General features: G+C 40.3%; 1 protein-coding gene across 2 annotated transcripts in view; it reads left to right on the top strand.

The window, feature by feature from the left end:
- The first annotated feature begins 283 nt into the window (after window positions 1-283).
- The window catches only part of NIPAL2 (NIPA like domain containing 2), a 101,706-nt gene continuing 82,252 nt past the window's right edge, over window positions 284-19,737 (top strand). For both annotated transcript variants that reach the window (XR_013397358.1, XM_001094434.5), the window contains exon 1: window positions 284-923. Coding sequence is in view for 1 of the 2 variants with exons in the window: in XM_001094434.5 (XP_001094434.1) it covers window positions 789-923 (135 nt within the window). In the remaining variant the exon portion in view is untranslated. The remainder of the gene's footprint in view (window positions 924-19,737) is intronic.

Genomic DNA, 19,737 nt, shown 5'->3' with positions numbered 1-19,737 from the left:
AATAACAACATTTATCTCTCATCCTGAATTCATATATACAGTAGCTGGCAACTTTTCCGCAATTCCACCTGGTCCCATCTGAAGAAAACCCAATCCAGTCATCGCACATTGGGGTCCTACGGTCTACCACATTCCTCATTCAACGAATATTTACTAAGGATGTATCAAGCACTGGCACTGAGATTTAATCGCTCGGATCTTTTTTGCTCATATTGCTTACAATATTTCTGGGAACTCATGACTTTTTCATATGCAATCAATTTTTAAAATATCAATGAGAAACACTACATATGTGATAGAGGACCGGAATTGCCAGGTAGAGATGGGAGATGGTAGCTGCTTTGGGTTAGTCAGTGTCTCCTCCTTTTCCATCGACTTGGACAAATGTTTACATCGGAGATGATCTGATTCTGGCCCCGACAAGCGCGGGCACCCGTTGCGGAGGGCCGCCCGGATTGCCCCCTGGGCAGTGCGGCCCGGAGGATGCAGACACTGGCCCGGCGGGAGGAGGACGCGGTGCGAGCCGTGCGGCCCCGGGAGGCCGCAGATCGCCGGTCTCCCCGCCAACACCTCGCTTCGGAGGAGGAGAGGAGGCCGCGCACGGCCTGGCTGGAAGCACCTGCGGCCGCGCGGGGGCGGGAGCCAGGTGGCCTCGGCGCGCCAGCCTAGCCCGGGCACCGAGCAGGAAGTGGCTGCGGCGCGGCCCGGGCGCGGCCTCCTCGCGGTGCAACCGGGCAGGGAGGCGGCCGCAGCCTGAGCCGGAGCCTGAGCGCCGGGAGCAAGACCTCATGGCAGCGTTGGCGCCCGCGGGCCCCGGGGACGCCGCCTCGGCCGCCCTGGACGAGCTGTCACTGAATTTCACGTACGGGGCGCCAGGCGTCGGCAACGGCTCCCTCTCGGGCGCCTGGTACCGCAGGAACCAGGTAAGGGCCGCCCCGCAGCTCCCGCAGCCCGGTGGGGACACGGCCGGGGCGGCTGCCTCCGGGAGCCTCTGCGCCTCGGCCGCTTTCCTGCCAGCTCTCAGGAAGACACCCGGGCTCTCCGAGTGGAAGGAGCTGACATGCGATGTTTCCTGCATTGACCTAAGTCCCCCTCATGTGGGAGCGCGGGGGTCCGCCCAGTCTTCCTCTCCCGGGCACCCAGCACTGGGAGTGGGCGTCCAGGTCCTGGGCCTTGACCTCAGCCACCCGTTTCTGGGCCTCCTGGTCCCGATCCCGCCTCCCCAGCCTGCGTCCGCCCTCTTCTGCCGGAAGGAATCTAGGAGTGTGGGGGCGATTATTCACTCATTTTCACCCCAGGATCCTTTTGCAGTTAAAAGAAAAGAAGAAAAAAAGTGACACCCCGTTGTCAGAAGCAGAAAACTCATTAAGGGCAACCTAATGTCACCTCGCGCAGATGCCCTGCGTGTGTCCCTGGTGTCTCAACACAGCTCTTCCATTTCCGTGCGAGGAACACATTTTCTCAGGTTGCATTTGCAGGACTCTCATTCTTTCCAACCGGCCCTTTGGGAAAACATTGTTAACTTAAACAACGCCAGTTTACACTGGAAATATACATTTAACAAAATCAAAGGGACTTGGAGTCGCCCATTTATTTTTGGCTTGGTTTAAGATGAGGAAGAGCTCTGACCAACCCTTCCTCTAGCAGCATTCATATTGCAACTGAGTTTTATCAGGGTGGATTCCAGGCTTCCTCCTGTTTTCATTAAATGTGTTACTTTGTTCTTGTTCTTTAACAAAACCATGGATACTTTTATTTTTGCAACAATATAATCAGAAAATATTTGTTGCTGTTGTTCTAAATCAGAGAGTTTAACCAATTATTAAAGATTTAGATTCCTTTTATGCCTGAAGTGTTTTAAACGCTAATTTCTGAATGCAGAAGACAATATATTTGTATAAAGAATAAGTAGGATAAATAAGCATGCTCACTTTATTAGTTTTCAAGAGGGGAGAGTATTGCTTTAAGTCATTTCATCATAAAAGACATAAAAATAGGAAAAATGAGGGTACTCAGAGCCTCTTGATCAGTGTTTGTAATCCATCCCCATTTCTCCTTTCTTCTACAAAGGAATTACAAAGAAAAGCATCATTTTTATGGGAACTTGAGTATATCTATTATATTATTCTTATATTAGATGCATTCCCAATGTAAGTTTAAGAATGAGTTATCTATCCCCTCTTGAAAAAAAAAAAAAAATTAGAGGGTTAGTAGATGTGATCATCCAAAAACAGGACATTGTTTTCACAGTGGAAACCTCTGTAGTCATTAGTTTTCTTTGACATTTCCTGGAATTCTTGATTGTCTTGGCTCTCTGATAACCAAACACAGATTATCATGTGACATTAATGCGAGGCAAATAAATACTGTTTGCAAGGCTTAATTTGCCTTTGACAGTGTGTATTTGTACAGGTTAGAAAGGATGTATCCAGAATGTGCTAATTGAAATTACTGAGCTGACATCTAAACTTTGCTGGTTTGAGATAAGACTGTATCAAGTTTTCCCATTTACTGTGCAAATTTAGGCCCTCTTATAAGATGGTGGTATTTTATCTTTTTGGTAATTGCATTTGTGTTAAGCAAAAGTAAAAATTAATTTTTAAAAAGTTCACTCGAGAAGCATTTTATTGAGTGCCTCTGGTGTTGTCCAGGCCAGTAAAAATAAAATTGAGTCTATTTTTTCTTGTCTTTTTTAACACTGAATAGAAATGGCTGAAAATGGGTGTGGTTCCAGAAAAACAAAGTGTGAGATATAAATGTGTCACTCCCACAATCAAAATGAATGTTGGTTGCTAGCTAGCCACAGCTTAATGATGCTTATTTGCTTGCCTCCATTGGTTTTATCACAACTAAAATATTTGCACAGTGCGTGCTGGCTAATAGCCTAGTTCTCTGTCCCTTTGTCCCTTCCAAAGTGATTATCGTCAAATCTGATCAATTAACCTTACTACATAGAAATAGACAAACTTCCCTGGAATGCTTTCATGTAATAGATGAATGTTTAACAGTGGCCATTTGGAATCAATGTTGTCTAAGGCAAAGATGTGAGTGCTTCCAGAGGAAGAAATCTCAAAGCAACTCAAAAGTAGTAGTTCAGTGGGGGAAGATGTCTTAGGAGCAGGGAGGTAAGGTCTTTGCCCTTTGCACTACTCAGATGCTGTGTGCTTGGTGAAAAGCCTGGCCTATAGAAGTGACAGAGTTGTGCCAGGTAAACAAAGGGCACTTTATGTTTGATCCACAAGTTTTCAGTAGAGAAGGATAATGTTCCCAAGATGTTTATTGAGCTCCGTGCTATGTACAAAGCACTGCAGGGATATTCAATATAGTGCAAGACCCAAACTCTTCCTTCTGTGAATATTATTAGGTGTTTGGGAAAATGAGCTGTGTAAGTAATGCCAAAACAAGGCAGTATGTTGTAAGTGTCATGTGAGTGATATAAAGTCCTATGGAAATTCAGAGGAAGGGGGCATTTGGCTGGCCATCAGTGATGCTTTGTGGAGAGGTGGAGCTGGACAGTTAAAGATGGACAGGGTTTCATTGATAGGCATGCACAGTGTAGGGCATTTCAGGAAAGGAAAAAGCTCAGGGACCCAGGAGCAGCCCTCATGGCCTGGACAGGTGCCTTTCTGAATATTTTCCTTCCTAGAGTACAGTTCAGCCATCATTCGGGTTGCGGTGGAAGATGGAGACTGACTATAAGGTGGAAATATGTTTTGGGGTCTTGGATATAGCCATGGATTGCCTTGAAGGACTGGTGACAAAGTTTAGACTTTACCTTGTAGACAGTGGGGAGCCATTGAAGATTTTTTTTGAGAAAGAGTGCAGGAATCAAAGCAAATTAAATTTTAAAAATTTAAATTAAGGCTAGCCAGATCCAGAGTTTTCAAACTGGCCAGCTGTGGACTCAATCCAGCCTGTAGATACATCTTATTTGGCCGGCAGAGAGGCTTCAAAATCTTCAATACATTGCCAGCACTTTAAAATGAGAAGATTAAATACAAAATTTCAAGTTACCATAATCTCTTTAAATATTAGGAGTTCCAGCAACACTGGGCCTTTTCCCCCACATGATCACTGAGCTGGATATCATGTTTAAAGCAAGCTGTGCTTCCTGCTGTAGCTCTCTTGCTTCTCTTTTCTTTTACCTACTGACTCCCACACGCATTTTTTAAAAATTTTTAATTTTTATGGATACATAATAGTTGTACATATTTATGTGGTCCATGTGAAATTTCAAAACATAGGCATTTAATATGCAACCAGTGCTAGAGTCTGTCACCTCTGCTGTTAACTAGCATACTTGGACAGGTCACTTAATTTCTCTGGACGTCAGTTTCCTTATTGGTAAAAATTACAATTGAACCACAAGATCTCCAGCTTCCCTCATGCTATGTGGTTGAATAAATAAGGGACAAACCAGCAAGGTTTGTAGAGAGAATGGATAGAAGAGGGAAAATGTGGGAAATAATGGGAAGGAGGATTTTGTTGTTGGTTCTTTAAATTTATGCATATTGTTAAATGTCTAAATTCACAAGGACATGGTCAGAAAGGTTTTTTCTGCATAGGGTGAGATGAAACTTCAGGATTTTTTATGCCCTTTCTTTGAACTTTTGATATTCAATGGCTTGGATTTTAAAGTCAACATATTTAAGGGAAAATTGATACAACTTGGCAGGGAGGAGGACAGCAAGGAGACGGACATTTGTTATGCATTTACTGTGTGACACTTTATAGCTGTTATCTCATTTGAGCCCCCCTCAGCCTCGTAAGGTATGTATTATCCTCACTGCTCATGTAAGGAAACTTGTGTTAAATAACTTGCCCCGAGATCTTACAACAAGTGGATTTAACTGCAAAACTACTTTTATTCCATGCCTGAAGGCCATCGCTAGAAACTAAGGCTTGAAAACAATGTGGTAAGAGTCCATGTGAAGGGAAAATGATTAAGCCTTCTCTCTTGCTGGTCTTGAGAAAAATCGTGCTGAGTTTTATATTACCCTTTTATTAATTTTGCTTTGCTACCATCTATCTCTTTTCTGCTAGTAGCTGCATATGACTATCTCTTAAAGAAAGAATAGTGCAAAACTTTCAAATTGCTGGTCCGTTCCATTTCCTTCCTAAGAAAAATCCTTTTTCTATTTTGTTTTGTTCATACTTGATTTTGTTCCCTTTGTTATGTATCCAATGTGATATTTTTTCCTTTATCAGATTTTCTAGGAGATGTACGTATAAGGCAGCAAGAAGCCAAACATGGTAGCTTGTGCCTGTAGTCCCAGCTACTCAGGAGGCTGAGACAGGAGGAGCTCTTGAGTCCAAGAGTTCAAGACCAGCCTGGGCAACATAGCATGATGCTGTCCCTTAAAAAAAAAAAAAAAAAAAAAAAAAAAAAGTAAGAAAAGAGAGGGAGGAAGAAAGAGATTATGTCAAAGCAACTGTTCAAAACTTTTGTAAATCAATAAATAAGTCCCCTGGCCCTTGTTAGAGGAACTGAGTTTTAATATACTTGTGTATATGGCAGACCAGATATTTTCATTTAAATCTACCTGATACCCTCCTTATGGCTTGACTAATACTACATAGTTATAATATTCACATTGAGGCAATCAGCCAAATCCAGGCTATGGGAAACTGCCAGTCTACAGCATACATGGCCTGGTTTCTTAAAAAATCATTTTGATAAGGAAAAACGGGGAAAAAATAGATAGTTGGATGACCTATCGATTAAAATAGACCTAAAAGACACAGCAGAAAAAGACACCATTTACTATAGTATTTAGGGTTTCTTAAAAAATCATTTTTATGAGGAGAAAAGCGGAAAAAATGGGTAGTTGGATGACCTATAGATTAAAATAGACCTAAAAGACACAGCAGAAAAAGACACCATTTACTATAGTATTTAGGGGCACACACTTGGGTGATAAAGCTGTAAGAAAAAGCTAGAAAGTGATTGCCACAAAGTCAGGCCAGCAATTCCTTTGGGGAAGGGAGAGGGTTGTGATGGGAGGAGGAAAAGGGAGGGTTTGGGTGGGGACCCAATTTCTATTCTTGATCTGGATATTTTCCTTATGATAATTTATTGTAGTAATTTACTCATCAAAATAATTATCTTCACAGTTGTCTATATAATTTTTAAAACCTTAAAAAATAATACTAAAATTGCTATGACTATTCAGTTTGCATGCTTCACCTAGGTAGCATGGGAAATGGTATGTCATAATCATTTTGTTAGTTTATGAGAATTAAACAATTTGTTTTTCCAATTGTTCCAATTTTCCAATGTTGATGACTATTCACACTGACATTTGAGAACTTACCTTGGAGAGGTTGACATTCCCCAAAGCTATCCTTTTTGTTTCTGTATTGTGCTGTTATAAAAGCTTGGACTTTAGTGGGTGTGTTGCCAAGTTTCTCGATTTCTCCATTTCTTGGCTTTCTCTATATAAATGGAAATAATAATAATACATATGTACCTTACAGAGTTGTTGTAGGCACAAAATAAGATAATGCATGTCAAATAGTTAGCAAAATGCCAGACACATAGCAAGTACCCAATAAACACTAGCTATTATTACATTGTAATCAACCTATATTATAGGAAATGTCATAAAAATGTATATCTAATAATCAGTAATTTTTGGACTCAGCTCATTGCAAATGGAAATAAGAAAAATTATGTCAGTTATTTGATGTAACTTTGCTTTCTTTAAACCATAACCACTATTTCTCTGCATCTAGTGCCTTCCTCACTCTCTTTGATGCTTGCCTCCCTTTCAGTCACATTTCAGAACACTTCCTAAGGAGAGTAATTTTCTAATCAGAGCACTTGATAGCTCGAAGTACTAAGGCAGAGATTCTTCCCATGTCTTCAGCCACTTTCCAGACTTCCAGATTGGAAAGGTGGTGAGTGTAGCACTGGGAACAGCTGATAGAGGTGTTTGGTGGCAGTAATGTCATCATATTTCATAGGCCCTGACTGTAGTTTAACCAACCAGAAGGACCACCACCCCAGCCTAGGAAAGCTCATTTAGTGTTAACATAAGACTTTGTGCCATTTATTTTAGCTTTTTTTTTCTTTCCTGAAAGACCGATATTGCTCTATTCCATTTATAACTTCTGTTAACTGCCCCCTTCCCCATCCTATATTCCAATAGACTTACATTTTACATAAAGTCAAATCTCTTCACCCAGTCTGTCATGGCCCACCAAAGCGTCCAATTGCATGAGGCCTGGCAGATAGCACTCTACTGCCCCTCCATATAGCTCTTAGGATGTACACACTACACATTTGCCTCACCGTGTCACTTTCCCAGCCCTTGGTCACTCTTAATGTGTTTTTGTTTTGTTTTGTTTTGTTTTGTTTTGTTTTTTTAGACAGAGTCTCACTCTGTCACCCAGGCTGGAGTGCAGTTGCAGTTGTATGATCTCAGCTCACTGCACCCTCTGCCTCCTGGGTTCAAGTGATTCTCCTGCCTCAGCCTCCTGAGTAGCTGGGGCTATAGGCATGTGCCACCATGCCCAGATAATTTTTGTATTTTTAGTAGAGATGGGGTTTTACCATGTTGGCCAGGCTGGTCTTGAACTCCTGACCTCAGGTGATCCACCCACCTCAGCCTCCCAAAGTGCTAGGATTATAGTTATGAGCCACCGTGCCTAGCCTCAACATGGTATCTTGCCATCTTTGGCACATATCAAGAGATGCTGACTGATCCCTAATGTAAGTATAGGCTGATATATATTTAGTTATGAGCTCCATGCCTCACTGAAGATTGTGTTTGTCCCAACATGACTTCTTCAGAGACCCACCCTGAGCTTGGCAGGTCATACCAGGTCTGCATAAAATGAGTGTCTGGCTGCTTGCCTGTGGCCTCAGCACTGGTTCCCTAAATCACCTTAGTCTTTTTCATGCTGCTATAATATTATACCACAGACTGGGTAATTGATAAACAATAGAAGTTTATTTGGCTCATGGTTCTGGAGGCTGAGAAGTCCAAGGTCTAGGGGCTGCATCTGGTGAGGGCCTTCTTGCTGTGTCATAACATGAGGGAAGGCATCAAATGGTGAAAGAATGTGCAAGAGAAAGCAAGAGAGGGCCAAAGTTGCTTTTATAAGAAACCTACTCCAGAAACAAAGACATTAATCCGCTCATGAAGGCAGAGCCCTCATGACCTAATCACCTCATAAAGGTCACACCCTTCAATACTGTTGCATTGGGGATTAAGTTTCCAACACATGAACTTTGGGGGACACATTTAAACCATTTCATCACTTGACCCCACTTCACCTTCTTTGCAACTCTCAAATTGTTTCCTCCCTCAGGAACTTGGACCATTGGCCTGATTTCTTTAGCTTGCAAGAGGAGTCAGTCTCTCTTCCGGTCTTTGAACTTGGCTTCCCTACCATGAATGCTTTGTAAGTTAAGAGGCTTTAGGTTGCAAGTTACACACACACACACACACACACACACACACACAAAAAGAAGAAGAAGAAGGAAAGAAAGAAACTAACTTTAACTGACTTAAATAAGAAAAGAAAGTAATCCATTTGGATGATGTAAAAGGTCAGAAAAACTCTGGGTTCAGTCAACCCTCCATCCGGGGGGCTTTAAAAATATGCTGAATGCTCAGTTTCTCACTCTCATTTTCAACTTTTGTTCTTCAGAGTTGTTGGTTCCACTTTTATCAGGCTCACCCCTCTAGGGTACATACTTCCTTTCACCCCACTGGAAGAAAGAGCTTGACTTTCTCAGCCACTAACGAAAAAACATGGGCTTTAGTCTGATTGGATGATGTTAAGACCATGTCCTATCTCATACCAGTCACCAAGGTTGGAGTTACTGGACTTAGTGTTCCCAAAGCACATGGGCACCCTTGAGAAGGACTGGACACCCACCTGAAATAGGAGTCCTGTAACCAAGAGAAAAGGGCACTGTATGCCTCAACAGCAATCCCCCCGCAGGTGGGCTCAAGTCCTCCTCCTGTGGAGTTTTGTCTTCATGGGACATCCTTGGGCTAACACCACTCCCAGCTCACCCAGGACCTTTCATTTCTGTGTCCTGGCTCACATGAGCGGCTCCCCAGAATAACTCACTCACTCGGCCTTGTCTTTGTTGGTGGGACCTGAACAGTAATCTCCTTAGAAGCTTAGATTATAGGTTTAATTTCTGAAATATTTTCAAAAGCATCATCCCTAAGCAGTAACTATTTCCAAGTTCTAAATATATCTCCCCCTGCCCCCAAGAAATTCTAGAAAGGCCTCTGCTCATTCCTATTGATAGAAAAAGTAAAGGGAAGAAATGGCAAAGGCAGTATCCTCTGCTTGGTCTCTATCTTGCTTATTCTTGCTAGGCAAGTTCTTATCAACAAACACCTCTTCAGTAGGTAGGACAAGTTTAGCATATTTAGGTGACTTAGGTTATGGTATGCAAATACAATGCTGTATGGAGTCCTAGGGGTCATGTTAGCATTGTGAATATCTCATTCAAGTTTGAGGTGATTCCTGGGAATTCTGGGGGTCTTTATTTCCTCTTCAGCCTCTGGACTTGCAGGGCTCTGATTGTTCCAGGGCTGTTTTGGGGGCTGTCTGTATTGTGTTCCCTCTTACCACAGTTCACATTAGGCTGGGTCAGTGAATCAACGAAGGCCCAAAATGCAACCAACTTTCCATTCAAGAAAAATCGTAAGCAGAGAGTCCTTCTCTATAAGGCAGTGTTACCAAAGAAGTCAGAAAACATGGACTATGACCTCAAAAAGTAGCTGCATTTTTTGTGATATACATTGTGTGTGTGTGTGAGAGAGAGAGAGACAGAGAGAGAGGGAGAGAGAAAGAGGATGCCTTAGAAATACTTGAAAAACATTTGAAAAAGTGGTTAGAAGTCACCCCCCTTATATAACCTGGTGAGTTATTTACGTTAAACTTCCAGAACTAACATGGTTCTGTTTTGTGATTGTGAATAAGAGAGCCAAAACAGAAGAGGAAAGATTGTGACATACATTTGGATATGGCTGCTGGAGTCACAATGGTAGAGAAATGGGCAGTTCTTTGTGAGCAAGATTCGACCCAAATAACAATTGCCATCAGTGAATCATGTGGGTGTCATATGAGCATTGACCATGAGGTGTGTTGGGACCTGGCTGCTATGCCAGTGGGATGTGAGGCTTTTGCCAGGAATAGGAGTCTTAGGGATGAGGAAATATGCTTAGCTGTGAGAATTGGCCCTTTAGAGGTTGTGTAGAGCCCAAGTCACAATGTCTAAGGGGTATAGCAAACCTGAAATTGATTCCTGACTCAATTTCAGAAAGGTCTAATCTGGTGGGTAGTGAGGGCATCAGGAGTCTCTGGCAGAGATCAGTGAGTGAGTGGCAACATCATCACAATCCCTCCCCATATCAAGGCAAAGACTCACCTGGTGGCTGACACCTGATATAGGCTGTAGAGTTTAGTCTTTGGGGAAAGATGCTGACAAAATACTGTTAGAGTTCAAGGCAGGCATTGCTCCCAAATAGAGTATGCACTCCGGAGACCCAGGCAGGTGTGGGGTAGAGCGATGCAGCTGACAGAGCTCACAGCATCCAGCTTTTGCAGAGGAAGCCTTGTTCCAAACCTGGGCTGGGCCTGCAAAAGGTGGCCTGCAATCCTGCTTCTTTGGAAACAAAGGATTATGGGTTGTTAAAACTATTATAATAAACATGTTCTTGTAAAACATGAAAGTTATAAGGCCCTATATTGACCTGGACATAGACAGTGGCATTCTTTGTGTTCAGCATGTCTGTTTTTGTTTCAAAAACTTCCTCTCCAGTATTATACAGGATTAAGCTGTTTTGTAATAGAACCAAGTTTAAGACTTCCTTAACTGGAATCTCACCTTTTCTCGACTATTGTTGCTCCCCATTTAACAAAGTGTTAAAAGCCCTCAAAGGGTGTGTTATTAAATATATTGCTTTTTCCATAAATTTGCTCTGCTGAGACTTACATTTCTCAGAAATGAAAAAACCTGGTGGCTTCTTAGCAAAACTCAGGCTTATTTTTAATGAAATTTTGTTTTTAAAAATAAAGAATATACAATTATATAAATAAATGTGTTCCCTAGTAAAAGACAAATGTAATCATTCTTAATTGCATGGGAAGGCAATATGTTGGGGTTTTCTGCCTAGGTTTTAAGGTTGATTAAAAATTGGCATGAAACAGCTTGTAGAATAGCAACGATGTACTGTGTTATGTAACCCTGAGCCTTTATGTTGGCTTTTAAATAACCCGATTTGGATCTGGTGTCATATGATTTTCTCAGGATAGGAACCCAATAACCCAATAGCATACAATAACCAAGATAACAAATTAAAAATCTGCTCCTGACTGAAAATGTTTCTTTCTTTTTCACATATAGGATTATAGTTTTAACTCGGTTTGTGTTAGTATTGCAGACAACTCAATTATCTACAAGAATGAAGGAGATTAGTGGTAAAAATAGCACAACCCACCCAGTAATCTAAAAAGCATTACCATATTTCAGGTTGTCTCCTATGTTTGCTGTTATGAATATTGTTTCTTTTTTCTTTTCTTTTTTGTTGTTGGAGACAGGGTCTCACTCTGTTGCCCAGGCTGGAGTGCAGTGGTACAATCATAGCTCACTGCAGCCTCAAACTCCTGGGGTGAAGTGATCTTCCCACCTCAGCCTCCTGAGTAGCCGGGACTACAGATGTGTGCCACCACGTCCAGCTAGTGTTGTTTCTTTAGGACCCTGTTTTAATTGACTATCCTCATCGCCCCTACTTCTTGTCTGAACTCCTAGATCGATCTCCTGCTTGGTCTTCCTGTTCCCTGGTCTCCTTGCCAGTCCATCCTCCACACTGCAGCTAGGATGAGTCTTCCAAAAGCCAAATCTGGACTTAGCCTTCTTTAGTTTGTGTCTTTGTGTTCTTTGAGTTCCTTGTGTCTTAGCACCGCCTACAGATCCGTGGCACAAAACGTCTCCTGCTTGCCTCTCCAGACCAGCTATACTGCAGTCCTCTGCTTTCAGAGGACTCTGCTTTCAGGCCTGCAGGGCACCTTGTTTGCTGCACCTTGGGCCCCTCTACCTGCTCTGCCCTTAGCCCAAGGCACTACCCTGGTGAGATATCACCCTGTGAGGCTTCCCTAACTCCATCCCTGGAGTAGGCTGAACAAAGACCCCCCAGCAAAAGATATCTGCATCTAGATCCCAAAGTCTTCCTCGAATGTTACCTTGCATGGCAAAAAGAGAACTTTGCAGATGGGATTCAAGTAAGGATCTTGGGATGGAGAGTGTCCTGGCTCACCCAGGTGGGCCTAAATGCTATCACAGGTATCCTCCTGACTCCTTGATTTCAGCCCAACAAAGTTGAGTTTGGACTTCTAGCCTCCAGAACTGTGAGAGAATAAATTGTGTTATGTTAAGCCACCATGTTTTGTGGTAATTTGGTACAACGGCCACAGCAAACAAGTACAGTCCCCACCCTAGACAGATTCGTACTCTGTCTTCTCTATTCCCTGGGGTTCTGTGGAGCACACCTCTATTAGAGACTGAACAGGCTGTGCTCTGCTTGTCAGTGGTTGCTTTCTCTACTCCTTCTCAGCTTCCCTTTTAAAATTTTTTAATTTTTAATTTTTGTGAGTACCTAGTAGGTATGTATATTTATGGGGTACATGAGATGTCTTGATACAGGCATGCAATGTTTAATAATCACATCATGGAGAATGGGGAATCCATCCCCTCAAGCTTTTATAATTGTGTTACAAACAATCCAGTTATACTTTTTTAGTTATTTTTAAATGCACATTTAAGTTATTATTGGCTGGAGTCACCCTGTTGTGCGATCAGATAGTTGGTCTTACTCATTCTTCCTGTTTTTTTGTACCCATTAACCATCCCCACCTCACCACCCCCTACCCCAGTACCCTTCCCAGCCTCTAGTAACCATCCTTCTACTCCTTCTGAGCTTCTTAGGGGGTACTTTGCATCCTTGATTCCTGACAGAGGGCCTAACATTTAGCGGTTGCTGAATGAATACCAAATGGATGCATGACTGGATGGATAACGTCCTGATGTGAGCTTGCTGAAGTTGTCTGTCCCCTACATCTCTCCTCTTCTCTCCAATCATTTTCATTTCACGTCCTTTCCCTCTACATAGTGTGTTTTTCTCAAGCAGTGCCTACATGCGGTTTTCAGTTGCGCAATGGTTTTATTTTTCTCCTTAACATCTTTTCTTGGTTCTGCCAGCTTCCTTTTCATTTCTTCTCTTGTTATCATCTCCTCTTAACTCTATTTTTAAATAAATCCATCTTCTCCTTAATTTCACTGAGGCTGCAAAGGAGGGTGTATTTAAAATTTTTTAGCTTGGAAAATTTTAAACCTATAGAAAAGTAAAAAAGAATAGTACAATAAACACCATATGTCCCTCACCTGGAGATTCACCAATTGTTAACATTGTGAAATATTTGTTTCTCTCTCTCTCTCTCTCTCTCTCCATATATATATGGAGTAATGGGCTATTTGAAAGTCAGTGGCACACATTATAAATGTTTACCCCTAAATACTTAAAGATGTACCTCTGAGAGTTTGGATGTCTTCCTGTCCCATCCTAACTGTCCTGGAGATATCTCATGTGCCTACCTGTCTACTGGGTACAAATGCAAAACAACTACAGTTCCTTCCTAAGAGTTTACCACGAGATGGGGTGAACTGAACACCCATGTCTCAGACATGTCCCCTGGTTCAGGCCATTACAGTCATTTCTGCAGTAATTGGTTGAGCTAAATCACTCAACCTGTACTATTGCTGATACAAGATGCTAGATCTCATTTCCAGTTCATGCATGTTTTATTACCAGAAACAAGAGATGTCATTATTCCAGTTGTGAGTTGCATGCAACCATTACTGTGTTCAAAACGAGCTCAGAATCTGTGGTGCTTTTGTGCCATGTACTAGCTCCATTTGGATCTGATTTTGCATTTATGTTTTGAAGACAGAGCCAGGAATATGGTTGAGTTCAAAGCCAGAGCTGAGACAGAGCACCAATTCCACACACCCCTGTATTACCATATCCCATCTCCTTGTGGCCAAACCACTGCTCTTGTTCCACAATGGATTACAGTTCAATAACACAATACTACAGGTCAATTTGAAATATCTAAAGAACATTCTGACACAATAAAAGTAGAACAGAAAATTGTTATTCGAAATACAATGAAAATATCTTAATGCTTATCAGTGCTGCTATTTTGAACCTCATTCTATATAAATTGTATGCTGTGGCTGCCACCATGTATTTGCCAAGACATCCTGGAAAAGCCAGAAATTACGCTACAGTGGTGACAACAGTGAGCACTACAGACATTAATTGAAGGCACCTTCCTGTGTTTCTGGCCTCTACTTATAACTACATTATTAAGATGTGGAACAACCTTTCCTCCTAACTATTGTCATTGCTTTATTTCATTTGTATTGAGAAAAAGAAACAAATTCTGCTAATTAAAAACTTGTGGTGCATTGACATTGACTAGCCAAAAGGTTATCTATTGCATTCTACAGATAAATAGTGATTCAGACTTGACCTGGGTGCCTTGGGGTCAAAATTTGACTGCTATCTAGCTGTGTGACTTTGCATAAGTCACTTTCCTTCTCTGGCCCTGTTCTCTTCCCTGACCAATAAAAGGACAGGGAAGCTAGGGAGTGGAAGAAAGAGAAAACAAAAGAAAGAGAGAGATATTTAAACTTCCATTAATTCCAAAATGTTAGAAAAAGAGATAACGTGCTGAATAAGTAATGATGTAGACATTTTTAATCTAATGTAATGGGAAGTTTCTAAGGGCCTGCTCAGTGTATGCAAATGATACTTCTGATTACAGGAGTTTGTAGTCATTAAAGTACATTTACCAAAGCTTCTAATTGGAAGCAGTATTTAGTAATGGTTACCTCAAGTTACTGTATGTCTTTGAAGGTAATCAAACCACCATCTTTTAAAAGCATTGCAAATTGGAAGTTTTCCTCTCCAATAACTAGGGGAATTAATGAGGATTTACTGTGTTACTACCATTCACAGGAATGTATTAAATAAATTTAATAAGCATGCAATCAACCTCGAATAATTAGACAAAATTTCAGAAAAAAACATAGAATAAGATGTATCAGTTTATACGGAGTACTATCAGGAAACTGTTTCTGACAGCTGCTTTATACCAGTATATTTCTTGTTTTTTTAGTATAATTCAAATTAACTAGAATTTAAAAGTCAGCAAGCAACTTTTTACTACACTCTTAATTGTTGAAATCTGAACTCTGGGACAAATTTTGCTCTCACAGAAACTGGGTTTTTGGTATATTCCAACCTCAGTTATTATAAACTAGTTACTCACTGAGATCCTTCTAGGACCAAAGGTCAAAATTTCCTATTTCTAGACAGTTTATATTTGATCCAATAGTTCAGTTCAAATGGTATTTAATAAACAATGTCTCTGTGCTAGGTCTATACTAGTCATTAGTTTACTAGTCATTAGTCATACTAGTTTAAAAGTATTGAGATGAGTTGGTGTGTAAGTCACAGCTCTGCCTTCAAGGAGCTAGTAGTCTAGTGGAGAAATGGCCTTGTAAAAATTAACCGCAGTATTGTACAATACATGTCCTGATAGAAATATATAAGACTCAGTTCAGAAGAGGGAAGTCAGGAAAGGTAAACTGGAAGATGGATCTGAGGAAATTATCAAGAATTCAGTACAAAGAGATAAAGAGTTGGAAAATATAGAAGACATCTTAGGAAACAAGGGGTTAGAATGAAAAGACCTAATGTATGAGTAAGAGGAGTTCCAGATGGAGAACAGAGAGAGAACAAAGGGTAGATGACATTTAAAGGGATAATGGTGAAGAGCTTAACAGAATTAGTGAAAGACATGAATCCTCAAATTGAGGAAGCATGAGTCCCCCCAAAAAACATAAATCACATATACAGAAATTGTAGTAAAATTGCAAACAAACAAACAAACAAACAAAAACCATGACAGAGAAAATCTTAAAAGCATCCTGAGAAAAATAACAGATTACCTACAAAGGAGAAACAATTAGACTAACAACCTACTTCTCAACAACAACATTACGGGCCAGAAGTCAACAGAATAATATCATAAAGTGCTGAGTAAAATTACTGTCAGCCAGCCTATACTTCTATACTCAAGAGGAAAGATGAAGATATTTGCAGAGTGACAGAGAGTTTGTTAATTCAAATAATTTTATTGAAAGAGCTACTAAAGTTTTCTTCAGGAAGAAGGACACTGAAGTCAAAAGAAAAAATAAGATGCAAGAACATAATATCCAAAACATGAAAACAACCCAAATATCTATCAACTGATGAATGGATAAATAAAATGTAGTATGTTCATGCAATGGAATATTTAATAGCCATAAAAAGAAATAATACATGCTCTAGAGGTGATACACACTGATACATGCTACAATGTGATGAGCCTTGAAAACATTATGCTAAGTAAAAGAAACCAGGCATAAAAGGCCACATACTGTATGAGTCCATTTATATAAAATGTCCAGAATGGGCAAATTCATATAGACAGAATGTAAATTGATGGCTGCCATGGACTGTGGGGAGGAGGGAATGGGAAATGACTGCTAAATGGCTATGGAGTTTCTTTTTGAGGTGATGAAAATATTCTTTTTTGGTTTTTTTTTTTTTGAGACGGAGTCTCACTCTGTCACCCAGGCTGGAGTGCAGGGGTGCGACCTCGGCTCACTGCCACCTCTGCCTCCCAGGTTCAAGCAATTATCCCATCTCAGCCTCCCAAGTAGCTGGGACTACAGACATGTACCACCATGCCCAGTTAATTTTTGTATTTTTTATTACTAGTAGAGATGGAGTTTCATCTTGTTGGCCAGGCTGGTCTGGAACTCCTGACCTCAAGTGATCCACCCACCGCAGCCTCCCAGAGTCCTGCAATTACAGGCATGAGCCACAGTGTCCAGCCAGGTAATGAAAATATTCTGAAATTAGATAGTAGTGATGGCTGCACAACTATATGAGTATATTAAAAACTATTGAGTTGTACACTTTAAGAGGTTGAACATTTTGGAATGTAAATTATATCTCAATAAAGCTGTTACTTAAAATAAGAACAGTGGTGAGAAAGAAATGGGTAAACATGGGCTGGGTGTAGTGGCTCACGCCTGTAATTCCAGCACTTGGGGAGGCCAAGGCGGGCAGATCACTTCAGGTCAGGAGTTCAAGACCAGCCTGGCCAACATGGTGAAACCCCATCTCTACTAAGAATACAAAAATTAGCCTGGCATGGTGCCATGCACTAGTTCCAGCTACTCAGGAGGCTAAGGCAGGAGAATCGGTTGAGCCCAGGAAGTGGAGGTTGCAATGAGCTGAGATCATGCAACTGCACTCCAGCCTGGGCAACAGAGTGAGACTGTCTTAAAAAAAAAAAAAGAAAGAAAGAAAAGAAAAGAAAAGAAAAGAAAAGAAAAAGAAAGAAAGAAAGAAAGAAAGAAAGAAAGAGAAAGAGAGAGAAAGAAAGAAAGAAATGGGTAAACATGGATAAGTAAGGCAAGTATTGGCTGTCTGGAGCAATAATAATTACTAGGAACTCTTATTCATTGCTAGTGGGAATGCATGGTATAGCCACTTTGGAAGACAGTTTAGCAGTTTCTTACAAAACTAAACATTCTCTTACCAGGCAATTCAGCAACCTTGGTATTTACCCATAGGCACTGAAAATTTATGTCTGCACAAAAGCCTGCACATAGATGTTTATAGCAGCTTTATTCATAATTACTAAAATTTGGAAGCAACTAAGGTGTTCTTCAGTAGCTGAATAGATAAACAAACTGTGGTACATCCAGATAATGGAATATTATCAAGCCATGAAAGACATAGAAGAAGTTGAAATTCATACTACTAAGTGAAAAAAGTGAATCTGAAAAGGCTATATACTATATGATTCCAACTATATGATATTTTAGAAAAGGCAAAACTATGGAGACAGTAAAAAGATCAGTGATTGCTGGGGGCTGTGGGTAGGAAGGGATAAATAGGTGAGCACAGAGGATTTTTAGGGCAGTGAAACTATTCTGTATATCATTATAATAAAGGTGGATACATGTCATTGTACATTTACCAAAACCCATAGAGGATAAAAAACTAACAGTGAACTCTAATGTAAACTATGAACTTTGGGTGGTGATGATGTTTCAATGTAAGCTCATGAAATGTAACAAATATATTACTCTTGATTCCTGAGGGGTGATGTTAATAATGGGAAAGGCTGTGCATGCATGGAGGCAGGGAGGAAATGGGAAATCTGTACCTTCCTCTCAATTTTGCTGTGAACCTAAAACTACTCTAAAAAATAATACTGGTTAAAAAATAATAATAATCATGACTAGTTTGAGGATATAAATACAAGGTAGAACTGATACACTAGTCAACAACATATGAGATAGGAGAGAAGAAAGATTGTAGTTAAAACCAATGGAAGCTTTTATAATGCTCAGGAGGGTGGGAATATTAATTAACTTTTAGAATTTATGTCAAGAATGTGGATAAATTAGTGGAGAAACTGGATCACTCATATATTGCTGGTGGGAAAGTAAAATTGTACAACTCTGAAAGATAGTTTGGCAGTTCCTTTCAAAACTAAAAATGGACTTACCACACAAACCAGCAATTACACTTTCGGGCATTTATCCCAGAAAATGAAGATTATTTTCATGTAGAATTTGTACACGAATGTTCAAAGAAGCTTTATTCAAAATAGCCCCAAACTGGAAACTACTCAAAAGTCATTCAATGAGTGAATAATTAAACAAACTGCGGCATATTCACACCATGGAATACTACTCAGCAATGAGAATGAATGACCCAACAACTTAGATGAGACTCAGGGAAATTCTGCTTAGTGAAAAAAGGCAATTTCAAAAGTACACATACTTCTAGATTCCATGTATGTAACAATATTTTTGAAATAATAGAAATGGAGAATGGATTGGATTGAGGTTGGTAGGGGTTAGGAATGGGGAGGGAAACAGGATATATCTACAAAGGGGTAATACAAGGGAGTCTTATGCTGATGGTACAGATGAATATTGTGATTGTGGCGGTGGTTACACACACACACACACAAATGGGTTCCTATATAATTGGTGAAATCTAAATAAGGTATTTACCAATGCCAATTTCTTGGTTTTGATATTTTACTGTAGTTGTGTAAGATGTAAACATTTAGGGAGGGCAGTTAGGGGAAATATGCATAGGAACCCCCATATATTTATTTGCAACCTACTATGAATCCATAATTATTTCAAAATTAAAGGTTTAAGAAAATAGCAATACTTACTAAAATAATAGAAATAAGATGTATAACTTCCTAACCAGAAGAGTGAAAGCAGAGAGGGGATAAAGAACACTCAACCAATTCTAACAGGGTATAGGAAAGAAGAAATTAGGATGCAAAGGAAAAGCAAGATACCTACAGATACACACACACACACACACACACACACACAAAGATAGTAGAAATAACTGAAACTATGTTGACAATCACAATAAGTATAAGTGGACTAAATTTCCCATTTGACAGAAAATCTCAGTTTAAAACTCCAGTTATTTTCTATATATAAGAGATCCAACTAAAATGTAATGACACAGAAATGATGACAGTAAAGTGATGGAGGAAGAGGAAATATCAAAAGAAAGTGATTATATTAATATCAGACAAAAA

The sequence above is a fragment of the Macaca mulatta genome, chromosome 8 (assembly GCF_049350105.2).
Source record: "Macaca mulatta isolate MMU2019108-1 chromosome 8, T2T-MMU8v2.0, whole genome shotgun sequence".
NCBI lineage: Eukaryota > Metazoa > Chordata > Mammalia > Primates > Cercopithecidae > Macaca > Macaca mulatta.
Note: the sequence above shows the minus strand (reverse complement) of the source record. Positions and strands in the feature narration are given on the sequence as shown.